We start from the raw sequence: 16819 nt of genomic DNA, 5'->3' as shown, positions 1-16819 counted from the left end.
ATTCTCTTGTAGTAATTTACTTTATATGTTAAAATCGTGTGCCATATATTTCTTTCCCACTCCTCCAGCAATGGTAATGGCTTTTTCTTCCAATACTGAGCCATTAGCATGCAGGCTACAATCAACATATCACCTATCATTTTACACTTCTTAATCTGAGTCCCATCATCAGAGCTCACTGAAAAGCAAAACTGTAGGATCTATTGGTAGCTCACACCCTGTTCTCTCTCTCTCTCTCTCTCTCTCTCTCTCTCTCTCTCTCTCTCTCTCTGTAGTCAACTACATCTGTCAATTTTTTTAAAAAAAATCCTTGCAATCCCACCAGACGTGTAACTTTGAAATTGGCTCGATTCTGCTTAATATCTTCAGTGCAGTGCTGTGGGACATTGTAACACCTGGGGAATTCTTTTCTTAATGAGGTTAATTAACCATGCGGTGAGGACCCCTGGATAAGTAAAAGGTCACCTTTCTCAGTGGTTCAGGGGCTGCATTCCATTCCACGATACTGAGCCCTGTACAGATGATCGAACGATCCCAGGGTGAGCTCTCAGCCTGGAGTATCTTGGTTGTCTGTACCATCTTGCCCCACAGTAAGAAGGATTCTGCTGCACATCAGGTGCAGATGTGCACCCCCATTATGGCGCATGGTGGAAGAAGTTTGTTGTTAGTGGCCACAACTCTTGGAGAAATGCCCCTCGACACTTCTCTCTCTCTCCTTGCTGCTCCCAGCATGTCCATTTTCAAGGCTTTTCTGTTTATGTGGCCTGAACAACTGGGATGTTGTCCTTCTGTGAAAACAGATTTTGAGCAGTAATAATGGTAGAGAATGGGATGTGGAGAGTTACAGTTTATACCCAGCAGAAACACTTCTGAGAACAGCAGCATCCAACAGCTTTTGGGGACAAAAGTATTGATTGTGAACGAAGAGTGTTTCTGCCCTCAGAGTGCCCACTTAGCCACCCCTTCCCTGATCTTCTGTGATTCTGAAAGGACTTCAGATTCAGGGACGAGCATCGATGAGAGCAGAATATATAAAAGTCCTGCTGAAATATTTTGGACGTGATACTTTGGTGCCCAGAGGACATATTCCGAGAACTGTAGGGGCTTGTTCCTCCCCTCCCCCACCCCTAAGAGGGCACCAGGCTGGGGAAGACTCTAGTAGATAGCACTGGGCCTGATGGACCCATGATCTAATCCTTTGTAAGCTAGCTTCATCTGTTCAACATCGGTGCATCTAAAGAATCTTTCTCAGCATTTAAGGCAGGGGTGGGCAATTTGTGGCCCTCCAGATGTTTTGGCCTGCAACTCCCATCATCCCTCATTATTATATCTGCTGGCTAGGCCTGATGTTAAGCAATATTTGGAGGGCCACAAGTTGCCCACCCCTGATTTAAGGTAAAAGTGGCTGAACCCCCCCCCCCCCCCCGCACGCACGCACATACATTCACTGGTCCATTTGGCCCCCTGTGAAAGTGGACAATTTTCTGCTTCTTCTTGGGCTGGGCAGGAGAACATCAGAAAACCTTACGATGTAACATGGGTATTCCAGGAAGTGCTGCAAGACCAGGAGGCTGTGTAGAGCCTCACACCCCTACGAGCTGGGTGCAAGCCTTGTCTGATCTTGGAAGCTAAGCAGGGTCTGCCCCAGTTAGTACTTGGATGGGAGACCGCCTGGGAATCAGGCTTCCTGCATTGAGCAGGGAGTTGGACTCGATGGGCTTGAAGGCCCCTTCCAACCCTATGATTCTGTCATTCTACGAAGCCTTAAAAAAATAAGTTTGAAGAGAGAAACCCTTTGGCCACCAGCTACTAGAAACCTTTTAGCTACTAGTCATGATGGCAGGGCCGGCCCTGCCATTAGGCAGAGCGAAGCAGTTGCCTCAGGTGGCAGATGCTGCGAGGTGGCAGCAAGGTGTGCTGGAGGAGAAACCTGTGTGCCATGAGGCCTGCTCTGCACCCCTTAAGTTAGTGAGCTTGATGTCTTCAGGTGCAGTGGAGGGTGCTGTCCCAACATCAGTGTTGAAGGCAGATTCATCTGTCAGTCCAGTTGGCTTTTGAACACAGAATTGTTCTTTTCCTCAGGCAGTGAAATGTCTTGGGCTGGCCATGCATGATGGCTATCTATTACCTCCAGTATCAGAGACAGCATACCAGTTACTTGGGAGCACGAGTGGGAGAATGCTATTGCCCTCATGTCCTGATGGTGGGATTCCCATTGGGGGATCTGGTTGGCTACTGTGTGGACAGAATGCTGGTCTAGATAAGCCTTTGATCTGATTCAGCAGGGCTCTCCTTACATTCTTATAAGGTTCAGTAAGCATCAAACAGTAACCTCTCCCCCACCTCAAAATGTCCTCCAAAGTTCTCTGCCATTCCCCAGTTCAGGCACATCTTCACTTTGCCCACCCTTGGAATGGCAGAGAAGAAGCATGGCTGAGATGTTCATCCCATCGCTGGTTTAAGATGCCAGGTATGCTGAGAGTTGAGCATTCTTTGGCCCCACAACTTTAAAAATACACCCTTTCTTAGGCTTGTTTGTGGGCATGATTTGCAGGATCCTTCCTTTGACTTAAAACCCATTTCATGGGAAACAAAGCATCTTAAGATGCCATCAGTAGTACTGACATACACAGATGTGTGTCGGGTGATGTTTTTTTGTTTTTGTTTAACAGCATGGTGCCTTTTTTCCTCTCTCTCCTTGCCAGAGGTCCAGGCTGTTCTCCTCTCAGATGTTCTGATATTCCTTCAGGAAAAGGATCAGAAATACATATTTGCGTCTCTGGTAAGATCTTTCTCTTCCACCCTTAAAAAAATAATTGTGTTTACTTAGGTATAAAGATGGGTCACCATATCTGATATTCGTATTTTATTTTGTTTATTTAGTGTGTGTTTAACCCCCCCCCCCCTTTTAAGTGAAGGAAATGATACTTCAGGTTGTAGGAATATACCAGATTCTTGACAAACAAGATTTTTTTGGCCCCAGTGCCTCTATGTAAACTTTTCTTACCCCTTTTACTGCGTGCTGCTTTGTTGTTGTTTTATTCTCTTAATTATTGTGGGCCATAGTGAGAAGCATACACATGCTTTAAATAAATAATAAACCATGGATTAAATCAACAAAGCAGCGTAAAGTGATAACTAAAACAGAGCATTGAAAATATATGTTTTTAATATTTTCACAAATCTATTTTGGGGTGATTCAGACGTTGCATACACACATACTTATTTTGCAAACTGAAATATTCCTATGTCAGCATAAATAATATATTGTAATTGAGGAATGCAGGGTTTGAGTTGCCAGTTTCTCAGGGTCCAGCTGTATCTAGAGCCCCTAAATGGGTTCTGAGTTAAGCTAGCTTCATTATATACATTGACTGTTTGGCAGTTGGGGGCTGGGGAGTGGGGTGGAGAGACTCCAGCAACCTAAAGTTGTTAGTGCAACCTAAATAAAAGTTGGTATAGCACAAGAGTGAAGAGTTTGAGCCAGGAAGTTTCCTGGTGTGCAATTTTCTCCTCCCCTTTCAAACTCACTGGTATGTTTTAGCAAGCCCTGCTACTCTCATCCATGGTCTCTGAGATCAGCTCAAGATACCTTCCATGAGCCAAGTCGGAACATCAAGGATGGAGAAAGGGTCTGCAGCCTGTGGCGCTCGCTCCCTGCTCCTGGTTGTTGTTGTTTTTTCACGGACCTACTCCGGAGGGGTTGGTGGGACATGACAAAACCAATTTGTTAAGGCTGGTGCTTGCTTGTGATGGTTAGGACAAAAGGGGTTTGTTCGAGCTCTGTGTGTTGTAGTAGCTTTTGTTTTTTGTAGAGCTACGGCAAACGCTTAGGGGAGGGTCCATAGCTCCGTGGTAGAGCCCCTGCTTTGCATGCAAAAGGTCCCAGGTTCGCTCCCAGGCATCTCCAGGTAGGGCGAGGAAAGCCCTGGAGAGCCGCTGCCAGGAAGTGTTCACAGTACGGGGCTAGACGGAACAGTGGTTTGACTCCGTAGAAGGCAGCTTCCTATATTTGTAAGTGTTGTATCTTTATCACCTTACCTTGATGTCTTTGGATATTGGGCTGGCTAATGGCTGTAGGTGTGAGGCTTTCAGTCTGCATCAGATAAATGCTAACCAATTTGCTTCCCTCTCCTCCACTCTCCCCCTTCTCCCCCTGCCCAACCGAAGGATCAAAAATCCACAGTGATCTCGCTGAAGAAGCTGATTGTACGAGAAGTGGCCCATGAGGAGAAGGGTTTGTTCCTGATCAGCGTGGGAGGGACAAACCCAGAGATGGTGGAGGTACACGCCAGTTCTAAGGAGGAGCGCAACAGCTGGATACAAATCATCCAGGACACGATCAACACAATGTAAGGAGACTCGTTTGTGGAGCGTGTGGGCCTTGTGTTTGTCAGAAGCAATCCCAGACAGAAGTTGGGTAGGGAATACAGAACAGTGGCAAAGCCCCTTCTTTGCATGTAAAGTTCAGTCCCCGGCATTTCCAGGTAGGGCTAGGAAAGGATCCTGCCTGAAACCCTACAGAGCCGCCAGCAGTCAGTGAGTGGGTTCGCACAACGTGCTAAGCCACACTCAGTGGTTGAGTGTGGGTTGTTGAACCGTGGGTTGTTTGTTGAACCATGGGTTAGTGTGTTTCTGAACCCAGGACATCTTCCACAGGGCAGGTTGTTAACCATGCAGTTGGCTTATTTCTCTCAAACAAGCCACCTTGAGAACCCATGATTTGTTGTTGGGCTGTTCAGGCTGGTTAACAAGCCACCCTGAAGAAAATGTCCTGGGTTTGGACAACATACTAACCCACGGTTCAACGAACAACCCACACTCAACCACTGAGTGTGGGTTAGTGTGTTGTGTGAACAGCCCTGTCGACAACACTGAGCTAGGTTGTCCAAAGGCAGTTTCCAATGTTCCTAAGCTAGGTGTTTTTGCATCTTACTGAAATGTGGACACAATTTAGGGAGGGAAGGGAACACCTCAATTTCTGGCCAGCTCAAAGTTTCTGCACACTTCTGTTATAAACAGTGAAACAGACCTATGTAGTAGATGGGTCTGTCAAAGGCACAAATCCTTTTGCTTAAAAAGTGTGTGTGTGTGTGTGTGTGTGTGAGAGAGAGAGACTGAGCTGGGTTGATAACTTTGCTATAGTTGTTAATGTGGTTTAAAAAAAGCAATACTGAGAAATCCCAATCCACTGCTCTTTTGCAATTTAATCATCATTCAACCGTTTGTATTTTTAGCCATAGGCTAGTAAAACCTAACTCTTATATAAATAAATGGTATCCATGCATACAGTTGAGTATCTTGCACCTTTAAAAGAGCAAAAAACTAAATATGAATGAATGAGAGTTCAGGCCACGGGGCATAAAAAATATACAAAATACTAAATAATGGAAGATAATACAAAATGCAGCCAGTGCAAAATCACATAATGTCAGACGGCAATATGCAAAATTGGCCAAATAGTAGCTATAGTAGTGGAAAGTTGCGTGTATTCAAGATCAGGCTTTTAAAAGCTTGTTGGGCATCTTAACGTAAGTATATAAGAAGAGTCAAGCTGGATCAGATCAAGGGTCCATCTAGTCTAGCTGTCCATGACTGCAACAGCACCCTCCCACCCATGTTCCCCAGCAATTGGTGTACATAGGCATATTGCCTCTGATACTGGAGACAGCATATAGCCATCAGGACTAGTAGCCATTGATAGCCTTCTCCTCCAGGAATTTGTCCAACCCCCTTTTAAGGCCATCCAAACTGGTGGCCATCACTATGTCTTGGCAGCAGGGGGTGGGTAGGTGGGTAATAGCCCCCGCCCTGCCAAAACCAAAAACTTTCCCTTCCTCTAAAAATATTTTCTTACTTCCCCAAAATCTGAAACGACGCTCTGTTAGGAGTTGAACAATTCAGGGGTTTCAAAAGGATGTAGGAATGAGGCCATTTCTCCTTACGTTTAGCCTGTTTTCTCAATCCTCCTCACTCTCCCTGCAGGGATAAAGAAGAAGATGAAGGAGTCCCAAGTGAGTTGGAAGAGGAAAAGCGAGTGCTGGACACCAAAGCCAGGGAACTAAAAGGTAAAAAGAAAAAGCATGCTGTGGTTAAAACCTCTGTCTAAAAGATGTCGTAATAGTTTTGAAGGCTACTTGCTCAACTTCACGGCCAAACAGGGACTTGATCCTAGGTTTCCCACATCGAAACCCAAATTTAGAGGCCTTCAAGCAGAGATTTTCATTTATTTCATTTGTTACGTTTCTATACTGCCCAATAGCCAAAGCTCTCTGGGCGGTTTACAAAGATTAAGAACCTTTAAAAATACAATATTGTGCATAATGTAAAAACAGTTTAGCTACAAACATGTAAACAGACAGCATGAGCTGATTAAAAACCTATCATATGCTGCCAAATGCCTGGGAGTAGAGGAAGGTCTTAACCTGGCACCGAAAAGATGACACCGTTGGTTGCATTGAGTTCATGTATATGAAATTTGCTTTGTTTGACTTGGCTTGTCCGGTCCCTTTTCTATGATAATGCTCTGTGAGCCAAGTAATGGGAGGAAGGCCTGTGGCTCAGTAGCAGAGCCCACACTTTGCCCGAAGGTCCCAGGTTCAATCTCTGGCATCTCCAGGTAGAGCCGCTGCCCGTCCGTGTGGACGTTATTGTGCTAGGTGGACTAATGGCTGGATTCGGTATAAGGCAGCTTTGTTTCTCGTCAGCCCTGCAATTCTCTGACTGGCCAGGAGGTGGGGCCCGAGCCTCGGGGATCGCTGGCCCCACGGCGTCTGAGAAGCAGTTCTGTAAGAGTTCTTCTGTTGACCTTCTCTCCCACCCTCATCCACCCCACAGAACAGCTCCAGCAAAAAGACCAGCAGATCATAACACTGCTGGAGGAGAAGGAGAAGATTTTCCGGGACATGACGGACTGCAGTGGGCACGAGGACGGCTTGGGGTGCAGGACGTTGTTCCGGGCCCATACGGAAGAGGCTCCCAAGGGGGAAAGTGTTATGAAGAGCGTGATAAATGAAGGTAAGCAGGTCCCGGAGCCCCCATCTGATACCCTTTCCCCGAATGGAAGTGTGACCACCAGCAGTGCAGCCTTAGTAGACGGTAATACTGCTGCAGTTTGGGGAACTGTGGTGTGATATGGTGTAAGGAAAGAATAATTATTTCTGATACAGAAACTTCCAGCGCACATTCCAGTAATTCAGGAAAGAATCTTGAGGTTGGAAGGGGCCACCAGTTTTGTCCAGCCCCTCGCCCCTGGTCAGGGTGCTTTCTCCCTTTCTGCTTCCCAGCCACAAAGCCTCTGCCGATGCCCTCTCCGTGTTTCCCTCTCTCTATCTGTCTTTGTGTGTGTGTGTGTCTTTCTCTCTCTGTCTCCCTGCCTCCCTTTACCCTCTTCCTAGTCCTCACCCCAACCAAAACTAAGCCTAAGTCCTTGCAACTGCACTTGTGCATAATTTTCTCCCTCTTTCCTTGTTATTCTCCCCTTCCTCTGCCTGCCTCTCTGTCAGAGTTTAGTTTGGAAGCCTCTTTGGGCAGGGCCCTCTCACCTGATGTTAACAAGGAGAGTCAAGTACCATGTAGATCACATGCATTCAGTGAATGAATATGAATAATGTTTAGTCTGTATACGTACACCCAGCAGATGGCTCTCCAGAGTCTTTCTTGAAACCCTCCTTGGCAAGGTTTCCCCAAAGCAGTGTTAATCCCATTGGTGAACTGCCTTTACAGCTGAACAGAGCAGCTTACCTGGCAGGCTGTGGCAAGCTCACTCCAGCAGGTGGTTTCCTCTGCTTAGGCGTTGATGTATTCTATTCATTTCGTTTTGCCAGTTCACTACCACTGGGAGTGGGTTACACCAGCTCTGATCGGATGTTTCCCTCTTTCGACTGGATCTTGTTTGCATTTGTGGCTGTAAGGCCCCAGGCCTGTAAGCAAGTTCATAGTAGTTTAGAGAGGCTTGGAGATTCATAATGCTCTCTGCTGTGGTTCGTTAGTAAGTACAGTTTCCTTGCAAGTGAGCTCCTTGGCTTGTAAAATGAGTCAAAGGTCGATATGGCCGCCTCAGCACATTCCATGTGTTGGAATCTTATCATGTATCTTATCAGAGTCTTGGATGTGCCTGGGAAGTGGAGCTCTGTTTGTCTTAAAGCTACAGGTGTCTGTGCTGGGAACCAAGCACTGTTAGGCTATGCTGGGAAAGTTGCAGATGAACGCTAATTAACGCTTGCTGCTGTCATGCTGCCCCCCTGCTAATATGTATAGTATAAGATCCATTGGAGCCCTTGGCTCTGGGTTCAGAGAAGCTGTCTGATCCAACCATTGGGTACGCCTGTGTGCTGTAAGTACTCAATAAAGTCTCCGTGCAAACCTGGATCTGGCTTATCATTTTCGCTGCACCTCCAAACCTTAGCAGCCCATGGCCGGGGCATGCAGTGGCCTGCACAGTAACATGGCATATATAGGAGAAAGCTTTGTGCCTCTGACAAGGGCGCTCTAGGCCATGGAAGCTGATAACACCATTGGCTTTATGGGGAGCAATCCTATGGCCCCTAGACAATGTCTGGGGGGGCCATAGCACACTTGAGATTCCTGGATCCGAGACTGGAGACAGCACTTCAAGCTCAGACCCACGAATCTGTGCTCCCCTGTCCTGCCCCCTCACGGTTAAGGCGGAGAGATCTGCGCCAGTTGCCACTCCGAGGTCACAAAAGCAACCTCGGAGAGGAGGTAAGGGGGGGCGCTGGGCGGGAGGGGAGGGGGCTGGAGAGGCCGGCTTACACAGTATCCTGAGGCCTCTCCAGCCTCCTTCTCTCCCTGTCTGACACGCCCCAGCTGGACTGGGCGGGGGGAAGCCTATCTAGTTGAAATGCAGAGTGGGAAGTGTAGTGGAGGCGAGGATCACTTACGCTGTGCCTCCTGCTCTGCACAGGATACCCATAAGCCTCCAGGTCAGAGGCTTGAGAGCATCGAGGGTGCTGTCTATAGGACTGCGCACAAAGGGGCCAGAAGAGACTTTCTCATTGTTGTTCCCCTTGGTCTCTCCTTCCCCTTCAATGTACTCTAGTCACAAATTAGCCTGGATGCCGGCTGGCCCTCTCATCAGTGTCTTCTGGTCTTGCTCTTTGTCCTTCCAGTTGAGCTATTGCAAGGGTTGGTGAGCAGGAGCCTGGGCAGCACCCTTGGGCAACAGATGAGCAGCCTCACCTCGGAGCAAGAGGGCGTGGGGCCCATCTCCCTCCCCAGGAGGGCAGAGACCTTCGGAGGATTCGACAGTCACCAAATGAACGTATGCAAGGGTGAGTACTCTGTCCGCGCGCGCGTCTGCGTGTCTGTCGGTTTCCAGGGCTGTGAAGGGCTCAAGCAAACCCCATGAATTAACTCCTGAATTTTCTTTTTAGGTGGGGAGAAGGATGAAGGAGATGACGTGCAGGATCTTCGGAGAACGGAGTCGGACAGTGTTCTGAAGAAGGTACGGAATCGTGGAAGGCCCATAGCTCGCTGCTGGAGCACAGATTTGTCCCCAGCATCTCCAGTAGCAAGGGTGTGAGGGGTTTGCTGGGGGCCGTGGAGAGCTGCTGCCCATCAGAACAGACCAGCCATCCCCAACCTGACACCCTCCTGAGGTTGCTACCGCTCCCACCTGCAGCTCCTAATGGCCATGCTGGCTGGGAAGGATGGACCTGTAGTCCAACACATCTGGAGGGCACCACATTGGGGACAGCTGGAATAGGCAGTTCTTACAAGCAGTCTGAAGGCAGCTTCTTCCGGCGTGCCTGGCCACCTAGCGATTTCCTTGGGCTTTTGGCTTTGTCAGCAGCAGCTTCTTTTCCCGGCCAAAAGACGTGAACTTCTGGGTCTGTAATTAAAAGAAAACAGAGCACGCCACTCAGGCTGGACATATGTAACTAACTCTTTTTTTTTTTAACCCTTTATTTTTATGTTTTCATGTCTAAACCATTTACTGTGTAACAGATGGTGGGTCTGGTAAGGGCCATTTATCTGCCTATTGATAAAAATATATATTTCTAATTCCTAGCATTGCCTTCTCACCCATTGTTGTGGGGTATCCGCACATAGCACCCTCAGTCCGCCTTGCAGGGCCTGCCGGAGTTGAGGCTTGCCCTACCGGGGTCCACCACCAATCAGGCCCCTCCGGTGATTACGCTCCTGCCTTGCAGCATCATTCTTCTGATGGGAGCTGAGCAGCTGCTATTTCCAGGGTGCAGTGCCTCAGACATCCAGGGTGCTGCATTCTGGGAAATTTAAAATGATGGCGCCCCTGGCTCCCATCAAAAGGCTGCTACTGCCAGGTAAACACTGGTGGGTGGGGTGGTCTCTGTAGGAAGGTATGTGTGTGGGGGGCAAATGGCAGCAGTGGTGATGGCCCAAAGTAGTGGGAGGCCAGCAGCAGAATTATGTCTAGACCCCACCCCCAAAAACCTGGTGCCGGCCCTGGGGGCTCAGGTTGCCAAACAGCTGCCAGTCCATCGCTAATGATTTAATTGCGTAAGACAGCCTTCCCCAGCCTGGTGCCCCCAAGACCCGGTGGACTAACATCCCCATCATCTGCAGAAACCATGGCCACCATGCTGGGGATAATGGGAGTTGTAGTCCAACTCATCTGGAGGGCAACCCAGTCAGGGAAGGCTGGTGTAAGGCTTCTCACAGAAATGGTTTGCTCTTGGCAGTGACTGTTGTCCTTCGTTCGCCTCTTCCTCATTAAGCCCGAATGATCTCTTCTTCCTAGGGAGGAACAGCTAACTTGATGTTTGTGCTGAAAAGGAACAATGAGGTAAGAACGTCTCTTCTAGCCTGCAAGGGTTTGGGGGGCTCCAGAATATGGGTCAGTTCCTCGTTCTTCTGGGTGTAAACAGACTTTGCACACCCAGGTGTTCTAGTCTTTTGTCTTCAAACTTGGGACGTGGCAGTATCTCACATGGTACCTGTCCTAGCCATTCAGTCTAACCTGGAAATCCTAGAATCATAGATTTGGAAGGGACCTGGAGAACATCTAGTAGTCTGGGAAACTTGTGGCCCTCCAGATGTTTTGACCTACAACTCCCACGATCCCTCACCATTGGCTCCGGGTGTGCTGACCCCTGCGATTTCCCCAAATGCGGGAAACTCGACTGCATAATTTGTGGATTATGTTGGCTTTGGGCTGATAGGAGTTGTAGGCCAAAACATCTGGAGAGCCACAGGTTGCCCACCCCAGCAACCAGGGGTTCATCTAGTCAAACCTGCTGCTCAGTACAGGCTCTGCAATGCAGGACGTAGCTGCAGCATCCCGACAGGTGCCCATCCAGTCCTACCACCTCCCAAGGCAGCCTGTTCCACTACTGAACGGCCCACACTGTGAGGATGTTTCTCCTAATAATTCACCAAACTTTGCTTCCGTGCAACTTCCGAACGATGGTTGTAATCCTGCTGTCTGGAGCAACTGAGAACAACTCTGCTTCAAATGATTGGTTTAGCAGAATAGTCAACTCAGTGGGTGGCCTTGGGGGAAAGATGCCATCCCTCAACTGAACATCATTGAGTGGTTGTGAGACCTAAGGAGGGGAGATGGACCCCAACTCCCATTAGCCCCAGCCAATACGACTGGTGATCAGGGATGATGGGAGATGGAGTCCAGCAACATCTGGAGAGTTACAGGCTCCCCAACGTTTACTTAAGGAGTGGGCAAATTGTAAGTTTGTACGTGATTGGTGGTTGTCTGTCGTTTTTAAGACGTAGAAGTTCCCGACCTATCAATTCCTTTGCCATACTTCTGAAGAGCTGTGAATGCCTGACAGCTGACAGAAGCTCTTTCCTCTCTTTTACCTCTACCATTCTAGGAGCTGCCTGTGTGCTCCCCAAGCCCCCCTCCCCCTATACATTGCCCATTACCCACTCTGGGGAAGCTTCCGGGCATCATCACCCTGTTTGGCACCATTCTGTTTTTTTCTTTTTCATGTAGGACATTTATATACCCCTTCCTTTTATAAGCTACTTGCAGGTTTGCAATTCCCAAAGCAGCACGTGGCAAGATCAAAACAACTTGTTGATCTTAAGCAAAGGTACTTTTTATTCAGCAGGAGAATAATGCAACAACCTGGTTCACACATGGTTTATTTAACCCACGGGTTGTTGAATTCTGGGTTGTCGTGACATGCGAACGCAGCCATGCTAAAACCATGGTTAACCACAAACAAACCAGCAAGAGAACTCATGGCTTGTTGTTGAGTTGTGAACTCTGGGTAGTCTAAACTATTGGTTGTCGTTATGTGCGAACCCAGAAACCCAGAAATGGGTTGCTTTGGCAGGCTATAGAGGTGACAAGCAAGAGTGGTTGACACCCTCCCCCCCCGGCTGTTCTACATGCCTGTATTACAGCACCGCAGAGGCATTTAGGATAGAGAGAGGGAGCATGCAAAGGAGGGGGAGAACAAAGAACCCAGGAATTGAGGAAACAAACTATGGTTCATTTGACAGTCTGCCCTACAAGCCCTGGGTAGGGCAACAAATCATGGTTTCAATAAACCATGGGTTAGCGTAATGTGCGAACCAGATCAGCATCTCTGCATCCAGAGAATGTGTGTTGATTCATGGTCAGCGTTGGCCAGGGTTAGGGTTAGGGTCCATCAGTAGGGCATGTTCTCCCTTCTCCTGACTCCTGGACTAAAACACCACTCTGAGTTCCTTGAAGGAAGGGCAGGAGACCAGTGTAGCAAATAACTTGATCAGCGGCTAACAGCAGTTCCCCCTTCAGCTTCCATTGTTTTTCTTCTGCAGCAAGTTCTCCAGAGCATCACTCACCTCCACACCTTGTTGGGCAGGTTGCAGGTAAGTTCCAGGAGGCGGGAGGGGCAAGGGAGAACCCTGCTCAGCACGTGGCTTTTCCGCTTGCACAGTGAATGAAGCCCCCCCCCCCCCCGCCCCGCCAGGCACGTAGCGCTTCAGCAGAACGGGCGCTCTTAGCAGCGTGAGGCAACTTGTGACGTCTAAATGGGCGAAGAGCATCAGGTGCTTGCTTCGCCTATTGAACAAAATTCAACCCTTGCGTTCTTGAAGCAGGTTTCAGCGAAACTCACCAATTGAAATAAGAAGCGTCTTAAAAGCCCAAGACGCAGAAAACGTAAAATTAGCAGCCCAAGCAAGCAGCAGCCAGTTAAACCTGACTGCGTCACACCTTGGGAATTCTGGAGGCCCTCCTTACGTAGCAAGGTCTTCACAAGCCCTTCAAGGGGGTCTGCCGGGCTTTTGCAGGTAGTTTAGGCGAGGCTTCCCATTGCTGGCCATCTTGGTGGGTGGACAGGGGAGCCCTTGTTCCAAGGCAGCCTTGTCCAACCTGGCGCCCTCCAGATGTGTTGGACTGCAACTCCCATCATTCCCAGCCAATGACCATGCTGCCTGGGAATGATGGGAGTTGTAGTCTGACACGACTGGAGGGTGCCAGGCTGGGGAAGGCTGTTCCAGGGCATATCCAGCAACAGGGCCAGTGAAATGCAAGCGCTCTTGGGGGCAGGGGGCAGTCTGTCTCTCTGAGGGAGGAGGATGGCATTGGCTTTAGGGTGCATTGTCTCAAGCAGCCCCACACAGGGCCGGCCCTGTCTCAGCAGCAGGCCCAGTCCCTGGGAATTTGCCTTATACCAAATCAGACCATGGCTCCATCTAGCTCAGCATTGTCTACGGCAGCTTTCCCATAACCTGCTGCCCTCCAGCTGTGTTGGACTACAGCTGCCCCCATCCTCAGCCAGCATGAGGATGATGGGAGTTGGAGTCCAAACACTTCTGTCGTACACAGAAAGGCTGTTTCTACACAAGGCGTTTAGTGTGTGCTCGTGATTGGCCACTCATGGAAGTTTGTGGGTCCGTTACACGACGTCGTTGACCTCCAGGACATCTCCCGAGGTTTTCCCCGGTTATCCCACCTTAAAGGCTGGAGATAAGCTGGAATATACCCCCCCCCCCCTGCCATTTCTGCAGTGTGTAGTGCTGGCATACCACGATAATTCCACCACTAGATGGCGCTGTTTCATTGAAAAATATGGGAAGCCCCAGTAAGGCTGCTGAGAAAGTGCATTTTCAGTTCCACGCCACGTTCATTGTCTAAAGGAGCCAATCGCACCAAACGGGAGCAAAATTGACTCTCAGACTCTCAGCCCAACCTACCTCACAGGGTTGTTGTTGTGAGGATACAATGGTGAGGAGGAGGATAATGTAAGCCGCCTTGAGTTCCTTGCGAGAGGGAGAAAGGCGGGGTATAAATGCAATAAATAAATAAATAAATAAAATAAAATGCTCCGGTAGGGCTGCAGGGTTTTCCATGAAAGTAGAAACACCCAAAGGCGGTGGCTCTCCAGGGTTTCAGACAAGAGCCTTTCACGGCCTCACCAGGTGATGCCGGTAAATGAACCTGGGACCTTTGCATGCCAAGCATGCACTCTCGACTGTGACCCTTGCCTCTTCTTTGCAGGCGGTGGTTGTGCAGCAGGACACCTACATCGAGGACCAGAAGCGGGCCCTGAGCCGCAGCTCTGCCCGGCCCAGCTCCTTAATCGAGCAGGAGAAGCAGCGCAGCCTGGAGAAGCAGCGGCAGGAGCTCAGCAACCTGCAGAAGCTGCAGGCCCAGCACCAGGAGGAGAAGAGGCGGCGGGAGAGGGAATGGGAGGCCCGGGAGAAAGAGCTGGCGGAGCAGGAGGCCCGGCTGGCCCGGCTGGAGGAGCAGATCCAGAAAGGGCACCAGGGCCTGGAGAAGGAGCGGGAGGAGCTGCAGCACAAGAAAGCCGCCTACCAGCTCGACCTGGAGCACCTCCGGGCAGCCCAGAAGCAGCTGGAGAAGGAGAAGGAGCAGCTGAAGAGGGACATGGAACAAATCTCCCAGCCGCCGACGGAGCCCAGGCTCACCCTGGTAATCGCTCCCTTCCTAGCTGAGCATTTTCTGGGGCTGAGCGATAGAGCCAAAAGCAGCAGAGGGAGATAGGGGCTCCAGATCAGGGGTGCCAGGCCTCCGTCAGCCCAAGGGGCCGAATTCAGTTTTGGGGAAGCCCTCGGGGGCCGCATTCCGGTAGTGGGTGGGGCCGAATGTGAGGGGCGTGGCCAGAGGCAAAAAGGGCGGGAGCCTAAAGCTCTTACTGCCCATCACTGCGCCATAGGAGAGGCACTTCAACCTCTGAGAATGGGGGTGGAGGGTGGGAAATGTGCAAAAACTGGGGAAGCCACCGAACGATCGGAGGGCAGCAGGGAAAGCAGGAACCACCTGGTGATGTGGGGCTGGGGCTGTTTGGAGAACCCCAGAGAGCTGAGTTGAGATCCCAGGAGGGGCAGAGCTGGCCCCTGGCCTCCAGGTTCAACGCCAATGTTCTAAGGCAGTAGTTTTCCATCTGTACTTCGGGGAACCCCAGGATTTCTTGGGAACTCATCAAGGTGCCTTGTTGAGAGGGTCAGCAATGGCAGACCAGCTTCCCTGAAAGACCACACGTCCTCAAACTATTGATCTTAATTTGTTTGTGTGTCTGTTTGTTTATTACATTTCTATACTGCCCAGTAGCCAAAGCTCTCTGTGCAATTACAGCCACAAAATGCATAATAAAATACAATATACAGTGTAAAAGCTTAAAACTCCAGTGTAGACATACAAACCACAATAAAACCTAGCAGCAGTGCAGAGACTTAAAATACAACAACAGATTTAAAACAACAGAGCATCTTCCCGTGCAACGTGCAGTGTTAGGGCTGGATGAGTTTGAGGCCTTGCTTTTAGTTCACCTAGTGTGCTGGTGAGGGCACTGCTGGTTTGTTATTAGTTTATTTAAGAGCATTTTGGTCGCCTCTCAAGGCAATGCCCTCACAAGGCAACATACAAACAAGAATCAGGGAAGATTCAACAGTAGAATAGCCTTGTTAGCAGGTATACAGACTGCTTTGAGGATTGGCTCTGTAAGCCACACGCTAATTACGATCTCAGATCTCTCCTAAATGCCTTTACAGATGGGGCACGGCAAACGTCAACAGGAGGGGAGTTCTGCAGATTTGGTGACGTTATAGGTTTGCAGCCCTTGTATGGCTTCTGAAGTGGTGAAAGAAGAAGGGAAAGGACACAGGGAGCAGAGGTTTATCATGCTTCCCTGAGCCGTTGTTTCCCCCAATTGTTCATTTGGGGTGGCACTGCACATTCTTACTGATGGCTTTTGAGACCTGGGAATAGGCAGGAGACATGGGGCTGCTTGAAATACAGAAGAACCATCGGTGCACGTTGATAAGTCACCACATCTAGGTGGGGTGATGGCCGCTGATTGGAGGAGGAGGAGGAGGAGAAGTTGTCTGTCAGTGGCTGTTAAGAATGATAGTTATAACTGGGACCTCCACATTCTCAGGGAGGCTCAGAGGATGGCAGCAAGGGAGAGGGCCTTCTTGGTGGTGGCCCCCTCGATTATGGAATGCTTTCCCCAGTGAGGCCTGCCTGCGGCCAACATTGTCATCTTTTGTCTCCAGATTAAGACATTAATCTACTCCCAGGCATTTCACAGCATATGATAAGGTTTTTAATGGGTCTTGGGATTTACCATTGATTGTTTAAAATCGTTATGTTTTTGTATGTTGGTTCCATATTATGTTGTTAGGCTGTATTTTTTAAGCTACTGGGTGATAGAGAACTTGAATAATTGAAATGAAATGAATGAAATGCCAAATGGTGGGGGCAACCAGGGGGATTGTTGTTGGCTTTGTGCCCTGCCAGTGGGCTTTCCAGAGCTATTTGGCTGCCCCACGTTGGAAACAAGATGATGGCCTCCACAGGACTTGTACCTCCAGCACGTGTGACACCTCGCCTGCTGGTGCA

The 16819-nt window shown here is 49.3% G+C and overlaps 1 protein-coding gene across 4 annotated transcripts in view; it reads left to right on the top strand.

Annotated features, from left to right (window-relative positions):
- AKAP13 (A-kinase anchoring protein 13) overlaps positions 1-16819 on the top strand; it is a 366785-nt gene that overhangs the window by 348144 nt on the left and 1822 nt on the right. For all 4 annotated transcript variants that reach the window (XM_084817349.1, XM_084817347.1, XM_084817350.1 and 1 more), the window contains 9 exons: positions 2706-2782; positions 4171-4352; positions 5986-6068; positions 6838-7017; positions 9132-9293; positions 9396-9466; positions 10745-10789; positions 12772-12822; positions 14456-14890. In XM_084817349.1, coding sequence (XP_084673475.1) covers positions 2706-2782; positions 4171-4352; positions 5986-6068; positions 6838-7017; positions 9132-9293; positions 9396-9466; positions 10745-10789; positions 12772-12822; positions 14456-14890 — 1286 coding nt within the window. The remainder of the gene's footprint in view (positions 1-2705; positions 2783-4170; positions 4353-5985; positions 6069-6837; positions 7018-9131; positions 9294-9395; positions 9467-10744; positions 10790-12771; positions 12823-14455; positions 14891-16819) is intronic.

This window comes from Heloderma suspectum, chromosome 11 (assembly GCF_057233095.1).
Source record: "Heloderma suspectum isolate Gila_16-S chromosome 11, 16-S_ref, whole genome shotgun sequence".
Taxonomy (NCBI): Eukaryota; Metazoa; Chordata; class Lepidosauria; order Squamata; family Helodermatidae; genus Heloderma; species Heloderma suspectum.
The sequence above is the reverse complement of the archived record's forward strand: the minus strand, read 5'-3'. Positions and strand labels throughout refer to the sequence as shown.